Here is a 19,018-nt window from a genome sequence, read left to right on the forward strand (position 1 = left end):
AAAAATGGCTTTAATATTACTGGATCCTATTTACTGCATACCTAGACAGTGCAATCAGAGTGATGTCATAATAAACATGAAAGTATAAACAGAAGGGCAAACTAAAGATCATAATAAGTTGCAGATATATTGAAAATTATCATAAAAACAGTCTGTTGCAAAGTATTGGTACGGCTGACTTACCAACTGGTGCTCTTGCTGTGACAAACTCGGTTGGTTTACTAGGTTTACTTGCTCCAGCTCTGTTCAGTGCATAAATTCTGAAAGTATACTCGAGACCTTCGATGAGGCCCACACAAGGGTATTCCGTGGAGCGCACGGCAGTGTCGTTAGCTTTCACCCACAGTAAACTGTTCCTTTCTTTGCGCTCAATGAGATACCCAGTGATTGGACTGCCTCCATCGCTATCTGGTCTATCCCAAGCAACAAAAATGCAGTCCTTATTGACCTTGGTGATACGTGCATTCTTTGGTTCACTGGGAACATCTAGAAAGGAATATGAAGATAGACATCAATTGTATGTTTTCTCAGTAGAAAGTTTAAATAGAGAAATGCTGCTATCAAAAACTGGCATACCAAATGGGAATCTTGCGATCATCTTGTCAGAAGGAAGAGGCTCAGAAATCCCAAAACGATTTTCAGCACGAACACGGAACATATACTCTTCTCCAGGAATCAGTTTTCCAATTCTGCAGCTTGTCTTTGTGACAGAAGATAAAGCGGTTACCCAGTCTCCTCGGCTCACATCACATTTCTCAACTACATAGTTTGTAATGTTGCTGCCACCATCTTCAAGAGGTATGTGCCATGAAAGAGTGCAAGCATCAGCATCTATTTCAGAAATTTCAAATGGAGGCTGTGGCGGACCTGGTTTATCTGCATGAGAAAAGTATATTAAGAAAAAAGGGATGAAATAAAATGGCAACTACTGGAATATAATAAAACCAGCTTTGTATAAAGCTGGACTGAAAAACAACCAAATGGAACATACCCATGACTGTCACTTTGATTTTCTGACTATCAGTACCAGAGCTATTTTCTGCAGTAAGAGTATAAAAATCAGTATCTTTTCTAGTCACATCCTTAATGATAAGAACAGAAGACTTTTCTGCTTTATGCACAGCAAGGCGACTGGATGTAACTACATCTTGATCTCCCTTCAGCCATTTACAGACTGGCTGAGGCTTCCCATATACATGAGCTTCAATTCTCAGTTTCTTTCCAGCTTTAATGTGAACATGATCAGGCATCAGAATCTTAGGTGGGACTGTGAAAAAAAAAACACACACAGAGGCAAATAAGTTCAACTTCTTTGACATATTAATTTACTTTTTCTTATTTTTTCATGTGAAACTTCTCTGCTTCTCTCTTAAGTGGAATCATCTGTATGAATGACTAGAAACTCTTTAATTTAGGTTCCACTTATGGACAACTTCACTTTCTGCGGGTGACAATATCCATTCCAGCCTTACTTCTGTATTACTGTACAGTTTATAAGAGAATATATATGACTTTGGATTGCCTTCATACACATTTATGTAGAGAATTGTGCACTATTAATGCACAAAATATAATTTCTCTTTTTATCTGAAACCTGTTGCTCGCTTATTGCTGACCTTCTACAAAAAACATGGAGAAGAAAACGGAAGTTCTTACTGAGATAAACCTGCTTGCACAGTCAGTCTTTCTGTATCTTTGAATTATTTTTCTCCTACTTCTTCTTTTGCACAAAATCAATTTTTTTCCCAAAAGAAACCTGGCAGCATGTTTGGTGTACTTCCTTCCACTGGCTAGTTTTCATTCTCCTGTTCCCATACCTCTCTCTTTTTCTTCCCATGTCCCAAATTAAGAAGATTTACTCATCATGCCCTTATCCTACATCTTTCTGTGCCTCAGGAACCCCGCCACTTTATATAGGCCAACCTGTCCTCCATGATTTTTGTTTTAGATTCCCAACAAACCTTATAATATAAATCACTGATTTTCTCTTACATTAAAATAGGTCCATCTTTCCAATTTATCTCTCAATCTACCAGTCTGACACTTCTTCTCTTTCATTTAAACCTAATTGAAGGTATTTTAAATTTGTTTATTTATTTCTCCCTAATTCTTATCTTTCAGTTCCAACTGCAACTGTACCTGAAAAATTATTTAATAATTCTGACTTAGTGCTCAACTCTCATTTTTACCTGACCTGTCAAAATATTCAGTGCAGTTAACCACAATCCTCTAGATAACTCTGTAAAGAAAATATCTTTCTTGACTCAAAAACCTGTATATCTCACTCATTTAATTATTGAAGCGGTATATTTCGTAGTATTCAAATTGTTACTTACTGAGTTGTTCTTTAATTTCATATTCTCCTGTAGCTTCTATTGGCAAACTTACTCCTACAGCATTTCTAGCTGCCACTCTGAAGTTGTACTTCTTTCCCTCTTTCAGACCAGCCACAACAATGGAGAGATCTTTAACGACTGAATACTCCATCCAGCGATCTGCTGGTTGATCGTGCTCTTTGTAGCTAACAATGTATCCGTCAATCTTAGAGCCTCCGTCGCGCAGTGGTGGCAGCCAGCCTAAAGTAGCACTATTCTTTGTAATTTCAGTAACTTCAAGTTTTCTTGGTGGATCAGGTTCACCTGATTTAAGGGGAAAAAAAGAACACATTAAACACTGAATTTCCAAGATTTTCTTACTCTTGAATATTGGATGCTATCCATGCAAATTCAACAAGAACAATATATAAAAGATGGAAATTCATAATAATTTCAAAGGTACTATATTCATTGATCATATTATTTGAAAGAAACTGATACAGACATACTTATGTTTATACTTGAGTAGTCAGCAGCATTGTTCCATTTAGAAGCACTAACTCAAAAAATGCAAAATCTGTCAAAATTAGAGAAAAAGAAACAGAAAACATCCATGGAGGCAAACATAAAATATACATAAAGGCACACTTACTTAGAGGATCTGATGCTAGAACAGGTTTTGGTATGTCACTTGGAACACCGGATCCATATTCATTCACTGCTGTTACTCTGAAGTAATATTCATTTCCAGGCACAAGGTTTGCTATTTGGAAACTAGTTTTCTTCAGTTCTGCTGTGACTGTTGCCCATGTCTTCCTGTCAGCCTCCCGTTTCTGCAGGATGTAATGAGTCACTGGGCTACCCCCATCATTCTCTGGAGGTGCCCATGAAAGATGGCAGGACATCTTGGTGACATCTGAAACCTTGAAGTCTGACACAGGTCCAGGAGTATCTATGAAGAAATTTCAATTTATGTTAGTATTTTCTTCTTTAATAAGTTAAAATTAAAGAGGATCAACAGCTGTCTACATGGAGGGGGTTAGTGTTAAGTGATACAATTATGCTCAAAAAATGTTGCACATGAGGATAATAAATATTCCTGCAAGGAATATCCAAAATAGTTTTAGAATTGTCTTGAGGTATTTCTCTCATTACTTACCCAGAACTCTGACGTTCACAAATACAGCCTTTTCTCCAGCTGCATTAACAAGTGTCAATGAATATTTGCCAGAATCATCACGTGTGGAATCGGGAATGACGCAGAAGGCCATAGTGTCAACCAGATCAACTTGTCCTTTTCTGATAACATTATCAATACCCATTCTCCTCCAGGTGACTTTTGGTGCTGGGCGACCCCTCACAATGGCAAAAAGTCTAATAGGGCATCCTGCTCTGACTGTGACTAACTTTCTCATGCTGGCATCCAGCTCAATCTCAGGAGGTTCTGAAAGACAAAGAAATAAAATGCAAAGTTTTGCACATTAAATAAAATAAGCATAAAGAAAAAAAAGTGTTGTATGTAAACAACCCAAAAGAAGATGGGAAAACCCACCAAGTATTTCTTTGGGAGACACAGCTTCTTTCAATTCTGCTGGTCGGCCAAGGCCAACCTGGTTTTGGGCAGAAACCCTGAACTCATATAATTGCTTCTCATCCAGGCTGGTAGCTGTGAATTCTGTATGAATAACTTGAGCAGCAACATTGCATCGTTTCCATCCTGCTTCAGGATCAGCACCCTCAACTTTTGGTCTCATTTCTACAACATATCCAATAATCGGAGCACCACCATCGTACACTGGTTTTCCCCAGCCAAGGGTTAAGGAAGTCTTTGTGCTATCAACCACTCTCAAGTTTGTGGGAGGACCAGGTGGTTCTGCAAGACAGTAAAAATTACAGGTTAGAACACAAATGTGCAGTTTAGCAATCTGTTAACATTGGAATAATACAGAAAAATACAGTGGGATTTTACCTATTGGGTCTTTGGCTATTACAGGTCTTGATGGCAAGCTTGGTTCTCCAAGTCCGACTTCATTTTCAGCACTGACGCGGAACTGGTATTCGTGACCGGGGAAGAGATTAGTAACCTTCTTGCGTCTCTCTGGGATTGGAGTTTTAGTAACAGGAACCCATCTTAGTGACCGCTTCTCTTTCTTCTCTAAAATGTATCCTGTAATTGATTTGCCACCATCATATTCTGGTGGATTCCAAACTACAGTCATCTCTTCTTTGCTGACTCTTGTGACATCTGGAGGGTCAGGGCGTCCAGGTCTATCATATTTCGTTTTTGCAATAATTGGATGTGTTTCTGTTGGTGGACCAGTGCCCATTTTATTCTCTGCACGCACTCTGAATATATATTCATTACCTTCAATGAGGCGTGTCACTTTGGCATAGTTTGTTAGGACAGAGGAAGAGAATGTAGACCAAACCATACGCTTGCTTTCACATTTTTCCAGGATGTAGTTCTGTATTTCACAACCACCATCATCTTCTGGAGGATCCCAAGTAACAGTACATCTATCACTTGAAATGTCAGTGACCTTCAAGTTTCGTACGGGACCTGGTTTATCCAAGACAATAACAGTAGCATATGCCACAAAGCTACCAGCTGCATTAGTTGCTGTTATCACATATTTCCCACCATCAGTGCGCCTTGATTTTGTGAGAACAAACTTAGACATGTCAGAAGTGTTTTCAATACTGACTCTTGGAGATCTGGTGAGATCTGTGGCATCTTTGTCTTTTGCCCATACAATTTCAGGCTGTGGTTTTCCTCTGACTCCAGCCTCAATTCTAATTGTGTCGCCTGCTTTCACAGTTAGAACGCCACTTAATTTCAAATCTAGCACTGGTTTCTGGAGATCTTCCTTCACAACAACTTCAGCTGTTTTTACCCAGTTACTTTCACCGGCCTCATTCTTAGTTTGAACTCGGAATTGGTAAATTTTATTTTCCACACATTTATCTACCATGTAGTGTGTTTCCTTAATGCTGCCTTTGTGAACTCTTTCCCATTCATCTGAATCTTTCAGTTTTCTCTCAACATGGTAACTTAAATTGGGACTTCCACCGTCATAATCTGGCCTTCTCCATTTCAGGTATACAAATGTCTTTCCTTTCTCTGCAATGTGAAGATTTTCTGGCTCTCCAGGCTTGTCAATAGGATTGATAGCAAGGATAGGAGTCTTGGTCTCAATGCAAGGACCTGGACCTATTTTGTTCTCTGCACAAACTCTGAAGAAGTATTCACGGTTCTCTACAAGATTTGCCTTTACTAATCGCTTAGTAATATCAGAGGAGACAATTGACCATCCCCTCTGATTTGGCTGACGGTATTCTACTATGTAATTTGTAATTTCAGAGCCACCATTATCCACTGGACTCTCCCAAGAGATCATACAAGAGTCTTTTGTGACATAGCTTATTTTCAGGTTCTGACATGGTCCAGGTCTGTCAAGTACATTAACAATAGCAAAAGCTTGAGCCTGTCCACAGCTGTTTTTAGCTGCTATTATATATTTGCCATGATCAGATCTTTTGGCTTCCTTCACTTGCAGTTCAACATTAGGTAGATCATGAAGTATTTCAACATGCTTTTCTTGGACTAGTACTTTGCCATCTTTAGACCATGTTATTTCAGGATCTGGTCTGCCTTTTACCTTACCAGTAATACGTATTGTTTGACCTACTCGGACAGTAATTAAGTCTCGACAGGTCACATCTAGGCTTATTTCTGGTGGAGAAAGAATATCTTTTGCAAGTACAGTTTCTGGTAGTTCTCTTGGTTCTCCTTCTCCCACGATGTTAACAGCTTTTATTCGGAATTTATATTCATTTCCTTCTATTAATCCAGGTACTCTGAAAGCACACTGTCTAATGAGTTCATCCTTATTAATCCTATTCCACTGTGTGGTTCCACTTTTCTGACATTCCACAATGTATCCCAGAATTGGGCTGCCACCATCCTTGAGGGGCTTTGTCCACACAAGATCAGCTGATTCTTTAGTTTTGTCTTTTAATTTTGGATTTATAGGTGGTCCAGGAGGAGTGATAGGACGTGATGCTTTTATTGGATCAGAGCTTGGAGATGGTTTGCTTAAGCCCACCATGTTTTCTGCAAAAACTCTGAATTCATATGTGTTGCCTTCAAAAAGACCGGTGACTCTGTATTTCATATCAAGTATAGGTGTCTTATTGACACGCACCCATTTACCAGATGCTTCCCGACGTTCGAGTATATAACCAGTTATTGGAGTTCCACCATCAGATTTTGGTAGGGTCCAAGACACTGTTGCAGCATTTTCTGTAATATCATAAACCATTGGTTTACCAGGTGGGGATGGTGGATCAAACATGTATTTAGCAACTGTTGGTTCTGAATCCAGAGGTGCACCAATGCCTATCTTATTTTCTGCACGGACACGGAAAATATATTCACAGCCTTTCTGCAGTCGTGGAACCTTAATTTTTGTATGACTTGTTCCAGAGCTAACCACTCCCCAAGTTTCTTTCTTTGATTGACGCTTCTCAACAATATAATTTATTATAGGACTCCCACCATCATCTTTAGGAGGGCGCCAAGAAATAACCATATATTCTGGTGTAACTTCAAGAATATTAATAGGACCAGTTGGTGGGCCTGGGACATCCAAAACTGTAAGGTGCAGAGCCACAGTTTTGCTGCCAGCTGCATTAGATACTGTGAGTAGATATTCTCCTGTATCTTTTCTTACACAGTCTTTGATAGTAAGAACAGTTGAGTAATTGTCGGTCTCAATCTTATATTTGCCATCTGGTTTAATTTCAGTGTCATCAGTAACCCATTTTGCTGTGGGAACTGGCACACCTCTCATAATCGCAGGAAGGCGCACTGTGGTGCCAGCTTTAACAACAAGACCTTCAATTAACTTCACATCTAGATCCACAGATGGAGGTACTGAAATTAGAGAAAAATGGAAATAAATTTTTCAGGGCAAATGCTTATAGAAAAAGAGAAAAAAAATCAGTTAAAAAACATGAAAAAAAAAATTACCTAGTTTTTCTTGACACTCAATTGGTATAGTTGTATCTGGAAGGCTAAGACCAACAATGTTTTGAGCTCTCACACGGAATTTGTATGTTTTTCCTTTCTGTAGGCCTGTAACAACACAGTCTAGCATAGGGACTGTCTGGAACTTTGTCCATTCATCTGCACCATCTTCTTGATATTCCACTAAATACCCAGTTATCTCAGCACCACCATCACGATCTGGTCGATTCCAAACAAGGGAAACTTCAGTCTTGTCAACGTCAACATGATGCAGATTCTTTGGTGGCCCTGGAGGATCTTTTAAAACACAACACCAAAGTGGTTACTAGGTAAACCATGAAAAATCTATGGTACCAGTGTATCATGTTCATACCAACAGGACAACCTCAAAATTACCAAATCCCATATAAAAAAAATCAAACCATATAACTGAAAAACACTTACGCAGTGGATCTATAGCTTTGATAGGCTTAAGTGTTTCCACATATGGACCTCTACCATACTGATTCTCAGCTGCAACTCGGAAGAGATACTGAGTGCCTTCCATCAGATATTTAGCCATATGACTGCGTTTCTTGGAGGATGATGAGATGGCTACCCACTGTGCAGAAGCTACATCCTTCCTCTCCACCACATAGTTGGTAATCACAGAGCCACCATCATCTTCTGGTTCCATCCAAGTGAGATAGCATGAGTCGCTTCTAACATCACTGACATTCAGATTTCTGGGGGGACCAGGTTTATCTAACATTGATAAAAATATAATCTGTTATTTATTTGGTAACCGAAGCATTTCTTAAAAAACTTTGTAAATTTCAAGATAAACTATATTATATTTTATGAAGTTTTTAGTCCTTTTTCTATTTTTTATATTTGCATAAAAATAAAAATATAACTTGGTTTATAACTTGGTTTACAGATATTTTCCAGAAATTTCTTTATTTCCTAATCTTCAGTTATAGAGTAAAAAGATGTTGTATAAAGGGAAGACAAAAAGATTACCTAAGACCACAACTTTTACTGAAACAGTCTTTGAACCAGCTGGATTTTCAACTGTCAGGGAGTACATTCCACCATCTTCATGGACAGTGTTACGGATTTCAAGCTTACTGCCAACTCCTGTAACTTCAATATCAGCCTTGGGTGAGACCTCATGATCTTCCTTCTTCCAAGTAACTTTTGGGAATGGAACCCCTTTAATAACAGCACTAAGTCTCAGGGTATCACCAGCTTTTACATGCTGTTCGCGGGCCATATTAGCATCAAGTATTAACTCAGGAGGTTCTGGAATCAAAAACACAAGTTTTACCAAATGAGGAAAAAAAAGGTCTATTCTTAGGTGAACTTATCTGATTTTCTTAAACTCACCAAGCCTGTCCTTTACTTCTACTGGATCAGGAACATGCGCTGGATCAGATTCACCTGCTGCATTGACTGCCTTGACCCTGAATTTATAGGTTAATCCCTCAGTAAGACCAGTGACTTTGTAGCTTGTTTCAGGACAAGAATCTGCTGTAAGATTAGCCTGTTTCCATTCCTCGTCTCCAACTTTCTGAAACTCTACAAGGTAGCCAATTATCTTGCCATTTCCGTCATGGCGTGGTGGTTGCCAAGATAAATCAACTGAATTTTTAGTTTTATCTATTGCTTCTGGATTAACAGGTGGACTTGGTTTTGCTGTTATAAAAAAAACAATAAAGAAATGGGAGAGAAAAAAAAGAAACTATTAGAATAATTTTTAAACTGAAACTGAGTGCATTAAAAATTCAATGAGAAATGAAATGTGATACTTTACCGATTGGATCTCTAGCGAAAATTGGCTTTGATGGTGGACTAGGATCGCCAACACCAATTTCATTTTCTGCTGAAACACGGAATTCATACTGACAACCTTCAAGGAGATCAGGTACTTTGAACTTTGTACCAGGGAAAATTGGGTCTTTGGTAGCTTTGACCCATCTTGTAGCCATTGTTTCCTTCTTTTCTACAATGTAGTTTGTTATTGGCTTGCCTCCATCATATGGTTTGTTCCAAACCACTACTGCAGAGTCTTTGGTTACATCCTTAATGACTGGTTGCTCAGGTGCATCAGGAACACCTAGGGTGAGAAGAAAAAAAGAGTGCATGAGCATTACAAACAGAATAAAGATTGGAGTATCTAAATAAAATTGAAAACTAAAAGCTTACGGAAACGGTCCTTGGCTTTCATCTCATCAGAGATGAGAGGATCACTTATGCCATAAAGATTTTCAGCATAAATTCGAATTTGATATTCTCTTCCTTCAAGCAGCTTGGGAATTTTGCATGTTGTCTTCACTGTGGCAGATGTAACTGGCATCCACAAGTCTTTGTGTGTATCCTTCTTCTCAATTATGTAATTTGTAATTTCACTGCCTCCATCATCTAATGGAGGTTTCCAGGAAACAACCATATGATCTTTAAAGACTTCATCAAATATAACCGGGCCTACTGGAGGTGATGGGCGATCTGTTTAAGAAAAAATAAAGCATATCCATGCTTTTTTATAAACTTCACAAAACAACATAGATTAAACACTGTCAGTACAGCAAACACAGTATAAAATTAGAAACTTGACAGCACAGTTATAATAAGGAATCAAGACTTCAGGGTTATTCCTCTGTAATACATGTTTGACATACTGGAATTAATTCTTTAACGCTTAGAAAGTATTTGGTGATTAACATTTTCTACAGTGTTGAGATTCTCTAAATGTATGTAGAGAGATTAAATTATTCATGCTGAATAAACAAATTCAGAGTTAAATATGTGCTTAAAATAAATAAATAGCTTTTTAGTATAACTGAGAAAGCAGTAAATTGAATTATTGTAATAAAGAGCACATTTCAATACTTAAATTTTTAAAAAATCAATGAATTCTAATCACCAATAAAAATCACATACAGTATTGTTTTTGTTCAGTAAAACCTACCAACGACATGAACTTGACAAAATCCTTTTCTTGATCCTGTGCTGTTCTCTACAGTAACACAATATCTGCCTGTGTCTTCACGGACAGATTTTACTATTCCCAAACAAAGAGTTGTAGGAGTTGTCTTAATCTTTATTCTGTCGTCTTCTTTCACAACAATATCATCCTTTAGCCAAGTAACCTTTGGTGCAGGTTTGCCTGAGTAGCGTCCAGTCAAGCTGAAAGCTTCACCAACTCGGACAATAAGCTTGTCTCTAAAGTCAAGGTCAAGTGTGGGAGGAGCTGAAATACAAAACACACAAAGCCCAGAAATGTCAGCAATATTAATATGAAAAAGTAAGGAATCAGTAAATGTAATTACTATTTTCAGAAGAAATATGAAAAAGAAACATACCAATTTCATCCTTGCACGTGATTGGTTTAGTGCAAAATGATGGCTTGCCTTGCCCCACAATATTGCAAGCACTCACACGAAACTCATAGGTGTCACCTTCTTTCAAGCCTTCTACAGTGAATTTCCTATCAAGCATTTTCTCCTTTGTAACTTTGTGGAATTTGTCTTTTCCAATGAGGCGGCTCTCTAGAACATACATGGTGATATCTGAGCCTCCATTATATTTTGGAGGGTTCCAAGTTAGTGTAACAGAGTTCTTGGTAACTGCTTTTACTTCCAGGTCTTCTGGACGGTCAGGAACAGCTGTGAATAAAGTAAAAATAAGGTAGATTCATTTTTCTGCATATTCAGAATCTTCCTGTGTATTAATCTCGTATGACAGTTATCCAAACAAAAAATATTCTTACTTATTGGATCTCTAATGAGAATCTCTTTTGTTGTTTCCGTGAAAGGACCCATGCCAATTATATTCTCAGCTGCAATTCTGAAAAAGTAGGCTTTCCCTTGAATAAGTCCCTGAACAGTAGCATTCTGTCTTGTAACTGTGTAGGTGACTGGAGTCCAAGCTCTGTGGTCTGATTCACGTTTTTCAATTATATAGTTGGTAATAGGAGAACCACCATCATCTTCTGGAGTAAACCATGACAATTTACAAGAGTCATTAGTTAGATTCTCTGTAAGGAGTGGCATTCCAACTGGGCCTGGCACATCTGCAAGCAAAGAAAAAAACGGAGTATTGAAACATACACGCTGAATCTTAGTAAACTGTACTTGTTCACAAGCACTGAAGCTGCTATTTACCTAGCACATCAACAATAATTGTCTTCTTCCTCTCACCACCATCATTTTTAGCAAGAAGAGTGTATAAACCCTGGTGACTCCTTTTGCAGTTCCTGATGACTAAAGAAGAACTAATAGCTGTTTCTTCAATTTGGGCTTCTTCTGGCAAAGCTTGCTCATCCATGCTCCAACTCACTGTTGGAGGTGGTTTTCCTGAGACATATGCTATGATCCGAATTACTCCTCCAGCATGAACAACAATTCTGTCCCTGACACTTGCATCCAAATTAATATCAGGAGCCACTGAGGGTAGAGAAAAAAAAAAAGTCAATTATTTCCTTTTCTTACTTTGAGTGAGAGATACTAAGAATGTAAATCAAAATGATAAATACCAATTCTGTCCTTCATTTCAATAATGTCTGTAACTTCTCCAGGCTCTCCGATGCCAGCAGCATTTACTGCTCTAACTCTAAATTTATAAAAACAACCTTCTTTTAATCCTGTCACAACAAACTTGGTTCCTCTAATTTCTCTGTCTTTTACCTGAAAAAAAAAAAAAATTGTAATCAGCAAACATCAAGATATCATCAATTTCTTTACAGAGTTTGAAACAAATCTGACATTAGATATCATTTCAGATTTACAAGCACACAAAAGTATTAAGTGTACATGGATGTACATGGATCTAGCCAACAGAATTCTTTAGAATTTTTAAAAGAAATATATCTCATGGACCTACAAGCTATTCTAAAGATTTGTCTTTTTTCTAACATATTCTAACATAGAAGGTTGTAAGAATTATCTATTTAGCAATTACAATAGTGTGGTCTCAGAAAAATTACATATATTTTTGGACACATAAACTCATGTAAGTGAGAAAAACAAAAAAAAGGGAATTAATTTATTTTCTTTTCAAAATCCAATATAAAGTCTCTTTACCTGGAAACAGTATAGGAAATGTGGGTTTTACTTAAAATGAACCCACGTATTTATGGAGATACAAAAAATAGCCAAGGTGTGCACCAGTTAAATTTTCTGTAATGCACTATTTAAAAAAAAAAATAGGAAAATGTAGAAATATAGTAGTTGTAAACGCTTTGACATTGTCTGATACCAGTGAGGTTTACTTTTCTGACAGTTCTAACTTGGTCTTCTGTATTTTTTATCACATATTACCTACATATTTTCCGACATCTTGAAATAAAAATTATAAAATTCTACTTCTAGTATTTTCAAAGTTAACTTCATGTTGAGGAAGGACAAGCTTGGTCTGGTATTTTAAACATACGAAGACAATTATGGTACAAACTTTTAGAAAATAACGTGAATAGCAAAAATTTTTAAAGAAATTTTTTCTGGAGCAATTAATATTGGTAGATACAGAGAGAAGTGCTGATTCTGTAATTGCTTTCCACCTACCCGTTCCCATTCTTCCTTTCCTTCCTCTTTAAACTCAACAATGTAGCCAGTGACTCTAGAACCACCATCCTTTACCGGTGGAGTCCACTCCAAGTCTACAGAAGACTTTGTCCAATCAGTAACTTTTGGTATAGGAGGGCCAGGTGGGGCTGAAAAATATCATCATACAGCATAAAAATGTATTATGCGATCTTATTTGAATACTTTCAAATTTAAAAAAAAATAATGTAAAATATTTACCAATAGGATCTCTAGCAAGTGCTGGATCAGATGGCATGCTTGGTGGGCCAACACCAGCCGCGTTGATAGCTGACACACGGAACTGATACTCAGAGCCTTCAATAAGGCCTGTAACTTTGTATGAAACCCCCAGTGTCATAGGCTTGATAGGATCTCGGTTAACCCTGGTCCATCTCTTTCCAGTGGTCTCTTTGCGCTCCAACCAGTAACCAGTAATAGGAGAGCCACCATCATGTTCTGGTTCTTCCCAGTTTACTGTCATTGAGTCACGTGTTATACTGCTAACTGTTGGCTTGTCAGGAGGTCCAGGCACAGCTGAGGGAAAAAATTCACACGTAGCTTGTAAAAAATATGCTAAAAATACATGGAAATAGCTAGAGTGCAGAAGAGCTATGCACTCACATGGTCACCATTGCACTAGACAGTTAGCCATTTGCACAAGATTTCTTTCCTCATTCAGTTTCTCACCCCTATTCAGGTACATATAATTCTGTGAAAAATGAAACATCTTTCCTCCAGATAAAAATTGTCAAAATTTATTTTCCTAGCCTTTCTGGATCACTACCTCATTTTAGTGCTCAGCTTAACACTTGCTGTTTAAAGAACCATTTTCTCTAGCCAACCTAACATTCCTCCTAGGTCTGAGCTTTTCTGTACAATTTATCTTTCAAAACTGAAGGTAGGAAATTGATTCTTTCTGGTCCAAGACATTAATAATATCTCAAACACAACAGAATAACTTGAATCTTATCAAATAAACATTTACTTGTGTATTTAAGCATTAAAAATATTGAGATTGTACTTTAATATGACACAAAGAGGGAGAAAAATATTTTAATTGCCACAAATGTTTTTAAGAACCAGGTACTACTGCTAAAACTCTTCAAGTTATTCTAGAAAACTTACTAAACAGAGAAAACAGTAGTGGCATTTAACAGATGCTGTATGCATAGAAGCATATGGAAGTAACTGACATAACTTGAAAGCTTATTTCTACTTACTGAAAAGGTTTCGTGCTGTTTCTGGCTCACTGTCCAAAGGTTCTCCAATACCGTATTTGTTTTGTGCCATAATGCGGAACACATATTCATGGCCTTCCATCAGCTTGGGAACAGTGAATATGCATTCCTTGGGTTCATTAGTAACAGCCACCCATGTCTTCCTATTTGCTTCTTTTTTCTCTATAACATAGTTTGTTATCTTAGAACCACCATCATCCAATGGAGGAAGCCATGATATTGTCATTTTATCAGCCAAAATGGATTCAAATTTAATAGGTCCTACTGGAGGTCCAGGACGACCTACAAGATAAGTTTTAAGAAAGAAGAATTAATCAAGTGTCAAATGCAGGCTATCAATCAATGTAATAGTAAGACCTCTTGATATGTACCCAGAACATTCAGCCGCATCTCCTTTGAAGCAGTTCCCAGGTCATTTACAGCTGTGATAGTATACAGGCCTGTATCATTTCTGCGAGACTGTTGGATCACTAAAGTGCAAGTATTTTCATCAACAATCTTGTTGACATGTTGATCATACACCACTGGTGATTTCTCATCTGGTTTCTTTGGAGGAGCTTTTAGCCATGTTAATGTGGGGAAGGGTACACCCTTTATCTTTGCCACAATTTTAACATCTGTTCCTTCTTCAACTTCCATAAATTCTTTCAGCTCAATAGATGGTGGACCTACAACAAAATGTTGAAAAAGTAGTATACAAAAATATTTCATAATTTTAAAATGGAATTTGTATTTACTAGTATCACTACTTACATGTCTGGTCTTTGACAACAAGTGGGCCAACAGTGGCTGAAGGTCTGCTAGGACCTGCTATATTTACAGCTTTGACTCTGAATTCGTATTCTCCACCTTCTACAAGATCCTCAACAGTAAACTTAGTTTCTTCCACATCACGTCTGTTGCATTGCTTCCAAGACTCTTTCACTTCTCCAGTACGATCCCAGCGGAGACATTCAACATTATAATGTGTAACAGGAGCTCCACCATCATTCTTTGGTGGTTTCCATGTCAGGCTCACTGTGTTCTTGGTTACAAGGCCAATCCTCAGTTTAATAGGTGGATCAGGAGGATCTTCACAAACAAAACAGAAGAGTGAATAAATCCACCACGCAGTATCATGTGGTTTAAAGGATTTGTTTGACTTTAACTTTACTTACGGATTGGATCCCTGGCTGTGGTCCGCTGGATGGTTTCTGCAGGAGGCCCAACTCCAAAACGGTTTTCTGCACGCACCCGGAAGAAATACTCTTGGCCAGTTATGAGATCAGGTACCACAAAGGAAGTACTGCCACAGTTTGGATTGACTTTAGTCCAGGCCTTCCCATCAATATTTCTCTTCTCTATAACATAGCCTCTGATTCTATCTCCACCATCATCATCTGGCATCTTCCATGAGAGTTTACAGCTACCTCTTGTGATATCACTTACTTTAAGGTCTTTTGGTGGACCAGGGACATCTGTTAAGATAAAAGCACAACAGACAAAATTTTACATAAGTATGTAGAAAAATAAGACTAAATCCTAACATTTGGATACTTCAATATATGCAAGCCATACCAAGCACATTGACTCTGACATGCACTGTCTTTTGTCCTGCTTTATTCTTTGCTGTAATACTGTATCGTCCAGAGTGACTTCTGTTGCAGTCAGGGATGATAACCTCTGAACGTGTATCAGTTGCTTCCACCTGTGCATTATAAGAGCAAAAAGAAGTTATAGAGCAAACTTGAATATTTATGTCTCAAAAATGCAACAATACTGAGGTTAAAAATATGGCTTGCTTTACCTTTGCTTCTTCAGGTATATTATGACCTCCCTCCTATAAACAAATAGAAATAATACAAATTGAAAAGGGAATAGGCTTAGATGCCTAGAAAGAGATGTAGGAAAAAAACCCTACTGCTTTTACTAACCTTTGCTGCTGTTTTTGCTTTTCCTTCATACTCCCAAAATGTTTTTGGAACTGGACGACCCTTGATAATAGCTGGGATTTTAATTGTTGTGCCAGCACGACAAGAGAGCAAATCCTGTGCTCCAAGATCAAGGAAGATTTCTGGTTCCTCTGCAAAAAAATTAAAATATATAAATTTTAAGAGCTACTGAAAGCAAAATTCCATCAGCACTGAGCTGAAATCCCCCAGAAACAGGGAATGCATGTTCATGTGAGAAAGGCTGGACATACAAAAAGGAAACTGGGAAGTATGCAAATAGAAAAACTCGTTGCTGTAAGTTTTTCATAAAATAAACAGTATTTCATGAGTATGTCTGTAGGTGCTCGTCAGTTTCCTGATGGAGAACTCCCTGGCAATAGACATAATAATGAAACTTTCAAAGATGTGTGTCAATCTTTTGCTATATTCTTGTATAAATGTTTATTCTGTTTTGACTTTGGCTTGCTTGGTATCCTTTTTGAACATTCATAGCAGTAAGTGGCATTTGCATAAAAATACCTAAATCAGTTCTTGGAACTCTTACCTAGAATATCTTGGACAGGTATCTCTGATGTTGCAGGACTTGGTTCTGATTCTCCAGCAGCATTTACAGCTTTCACCCTAAATCGGTATTTTCTGAGCTCTTTCAAGTTGGGAATAACACATTCACAAGTAGGAAAGAGTTTGTCTCCTTCATTCACCTTCTTCCAATCAGTACTACCTTCATCTTGCATTTCAACAATATATCCTTTTATAGGACTCCCACCATCCTTTTGAGGAGGCTTCCATGCAAGTGCTACAGATGATTTGGTTTTGTCTTTGACCTCTGGGCATGATGGTGGACCAGGCACAACTGGTAAAACAAAAGCAAGTAAAAATTACTCTGGTATTTGTGTGTTCTTATATTTTTCTGGATAGGTTTCTAAAAGAATGCAAGCATTTTCATTTCTTTACCTGTATATAGAGTATAAATCCTAGAATGTGCATACTAATTATATATATATCCCCTATGTTAGCAAGGGATACTTAAGGTACAAGGCAGAAGTTTATTTGGCAATGCCTACACTGGTATTATTACAGTATTAGGTACATAAAAGAGGAAAAAGTCAAAATTAAAGCTAATTATTTTTAAAATTTTAAAATCAGAAACTTTGTGTCAATATATTCTCTTAGGTTTAATGCAAACAAAACCTTTGATTAATGTTAGTACATTAATACTTTATTATTAATTATTTTCATTAATAAATTAAAAAAAGTAATAGTAACAATACATTATTTGTTCTGCTGTGATACAGTCCTCTAACACAGTCATACAAAAAATATACTCACATATAGGATCTGCTGCCAAAGCTGGATCTGATGGTTCACTGGGAGGGCCAATTCCAGCAAGATTTTCAGCCATAACTCTAAACTGGTATTCAACACCTTCAGCCAAACGAAGCACATTGTGCTCCAGACCTTTTACTGATGGTTTTGTTACTGGAGCCCTGTTGACACGTGCCCAGTAGACACCTCCCACCTCTCTCTTCTCCAACCAATAGCCAGTTATTGGGCTGCCACCATTGTCCAAAGGAGGCTCCCACGTCACCAGCATAGATGATCTGGTGCGATCCAAAATTTTTGGCTTTCCAGGAGGTCCAGGAAGACCATAGGGATCCTTAATGACAACTTTTTCTGAGAGGCATTCATCACTTATTCCGTATTTGTTCACAGCGCGGACCCTAAATTGGTATTTTTCATTTGTTGAAAGATTCCATACCTGAAAAAGAGGATTTAAATCAATACTTGGCTACTTTCAGAATCAACTTATTTGGATTTAAGCAGAATTATTCACTTTAAATTCTATCTTGCAACCTGATTGATGTACCTATATTTATGTACTACACAGTTCTATGTGATGTCCTAAGAATACTCCTATTTCATGTGCATAGGACGGAACATAAATAAAAATGTCATTAAGTTTGCTCTTGCAGTTGGTAAAAAAAATGAATAACTCTGGAAAATGGAAAGGAAGATGTTTTCTCTCTAGCTCAACTGAGGTTAAGTAGCAAAAATGAACAATTTCTTTCGTTTTGTCATGCGAGGGATAACACAGATACATGGATGGGAAACATTCATCCAGTAAGCCTGGAGTCTAAATGGAGCATGAGCACAGGTACCTATGCAAGTAGCAGTTTCCATTAAATATGTAATACTGTTATTTTTTATGCATAATATAGTATGTAATAAAGATATTTTGTAAATTACCCCAAATCTTCTCTCAACGGCGCCTTTAGAGACTTCTTCCCACTCCGATTTCTTCTTACTAGCATCACGTTTTTCAATAATGTAATGGGTAATTTCACTACCACCATTATCAAGAGGTGCATCCCACGTTAAATAGCATGATTCTGCTTTAATATCAGAAACAGCAAGATTTCTTGGTGGAGAAGGACGATCTGTATGAAAGCAATAGAGGCATGGAACTAAGTTAAAAAGAAGGCAAAGGCATTTTATTAGCTGTCATTTTATTAAAATGTTGCATCCTTACCATACACTTCGACATGCACATTGCGGAATGCAGTGCCAAGACGATTGGTAGCTCTCACAGTGTAAGTGCCTTTATCACTCCTCGCTGCTGCAGGAAGGATGAGTTCTGTTTTTGCCTCAGTTCTAGATACTTCTTCCTTGGTTATCTTAAGTGCATCAGATGTTTGGTCAATTAAAACTTCATTCTTGTCCCATTCAATCTTTGGCATTGGCAGGCCTGTTACATCAGCAGGAATGTTAACTGGCTCTCCTGCCTTGACTTTGATAGTATCTCCTCTCACAGCCAAACGCAATGTAACAGTTGGAGGCACTGAAATGAGGAAAGTGACAGAGTGAAGATGGAGATGAAACAGAGAAAGTGCCTTGAAGCGTTCTAAAGATATTTATATGGATTTCTTTAAAGTTGATATAC

The 19,018-nt window shown here is 37.6% G+C and overlaps 1 protein-coding gene across 20 annotated transcripts in view; it reads right to left on the bottom strand.

Annotated features, from left to right (window-relative positions):
* The window catches only part of TTN (titin), a 238,040-nt gene that overhangs the window by 52,645 nt on the left and 166,377 nt on the right, over nucleotides 1–19,018 (bottom strand). For all 20 annotated transcript variants that reach the window (XM_063162226.1, XM_063162223.1, XM_063162220.1 and 17 more), the window contains 32 exons: nucleotides 18,608–18,916; nucleotides 18,325–18,515; nucleotides 17,407–17,836; nucleotides 16,622–16,930; nucleotides 16,060–16,208; nucleotides 15,933–15,965; nucleotides 15,704–15,833; nucleotides 15,304–15,603; nucleotides 14,900–15,217; nucleotides 14,518–14,814; nucleotides 14,129–14,428; nucleotides 13,128–13,442; nucleotides 12,888–13,036; nucleotides 11,861–12,011; nucleotides 11,490–11,771; nucleotides 11,096–11,398; nucleotides 10,689–10,991; nucleotides 10,295–10,576; nucleotides 9,532–9,831; nucleotides 9,140–9,442; nucleotides 8,713–9,021; nucleotides 8,347–8,628; nucleotides 7,789–8,088; nucleotides 7,348–7,641; nucleotides 4,285–7,251; nucleotides 3,868–4,188; nucleotides 3,475–3,759; nucleotides 2,968–3,267; nucleotides 2,337–2,639; nucleotides 992–1,267; nucleotides 577–876; nucleotides 184–486 (listed from right to left, as the gene is read on the bottom strand). In XM_063162226.1, the coding sequence (XP_063018296.1) occupies nucleotides 184–486; nucleotides 577–876; nucleotides 992–1,267; nucleotides 2,337–2,639; nucleotides 2,968–3,267; nucleotides 3,475–3,759; nucleotides 3,868–4,188; nucleotides 4,285–7,251; nucleotides 7,348–7,641; nucleotides 7,789–8,088; nucleotides 8,347–8,628; nucleotides 8,713–9,021; nucleotides 9,140–9,442; nucleotides 9,532–9,831; nucleotides 10,295–10,576; nucleotides 10,689–10,991; nucleotides 11,096–11,398; nucleotides 11,490–11,771; nucleotides 11,861–12,011; nucleotides 12,888–13,036; nucleotides 13,128–13,442; nucleotides 14,129–14,428; nucleotides 14,518–14,814; nucleotides 14,900–15,217; nucleotides 15,304–15,603; nucleotides 15,704–15,833; nucleotides 15,933–15,965; nucleotides 16,060–16,208; nucleotides 16,622–16,930; nucleotides 17,407–17,836; nucleotides 18,325–18,515; nucleotides 18,608–18,916 (11,394 nt within the window). The remainder of the gene's footprint in view (nucleotides 1–183; nucleotides 487–576; nucleotides 877–991; nucleotides 1,268–2,336; nucleotides 2,640–2,967; nucleotides 3,268–3,474; nucleotides 3,760–3,867; nucleotides 4,189–4,284; nucleotides 7,252–7,347; nucleotides 7,642–7,788; nucleotides 8,089–8,346; nucleotides 8,629–8,712; nucleotides 9,022–9,139; nucleotides 9,443–9,531; nucleotides 9,832–10,294; nucleotides 10,577–10,688; nucleotides 10,992–11,095; nucleotides 11,399–11,489; nucleotides 11,772–11,860; nucleotides 12,012–12,887; nucleotides 13,037–13,127; nucleotides 13,443–14,128; nucleotides 14,429–14,517; nucleotides 14,815–14,899; nucleotides 15,218–15,303; nucleotides 15,604–15,703; nucleotides 15,834–15,932; nucleotides 15,966–16,059; nucleotides 16,209–16,621; nucleotides 16,931–17,406; nucleotides 17,837–18,324; nucleotides 18,516–18,607; nucleotides 18,917–19,018) is intronic.

This window comes from Melospiza melodia, chromosome 8 (genome assembly GCF_035770615.1).
Source record: "Melospiza melodia melodia isolate bMelMel2 chromosome 8, bMelMel2.pri, whole genome shotgun sequence".
NCBI classification, from domain to species: Eukaryota; Metazoa; Chordata; class Aves; order Passeriformes; family Passerellidae; genus Melospiza; species Melospiza melodia.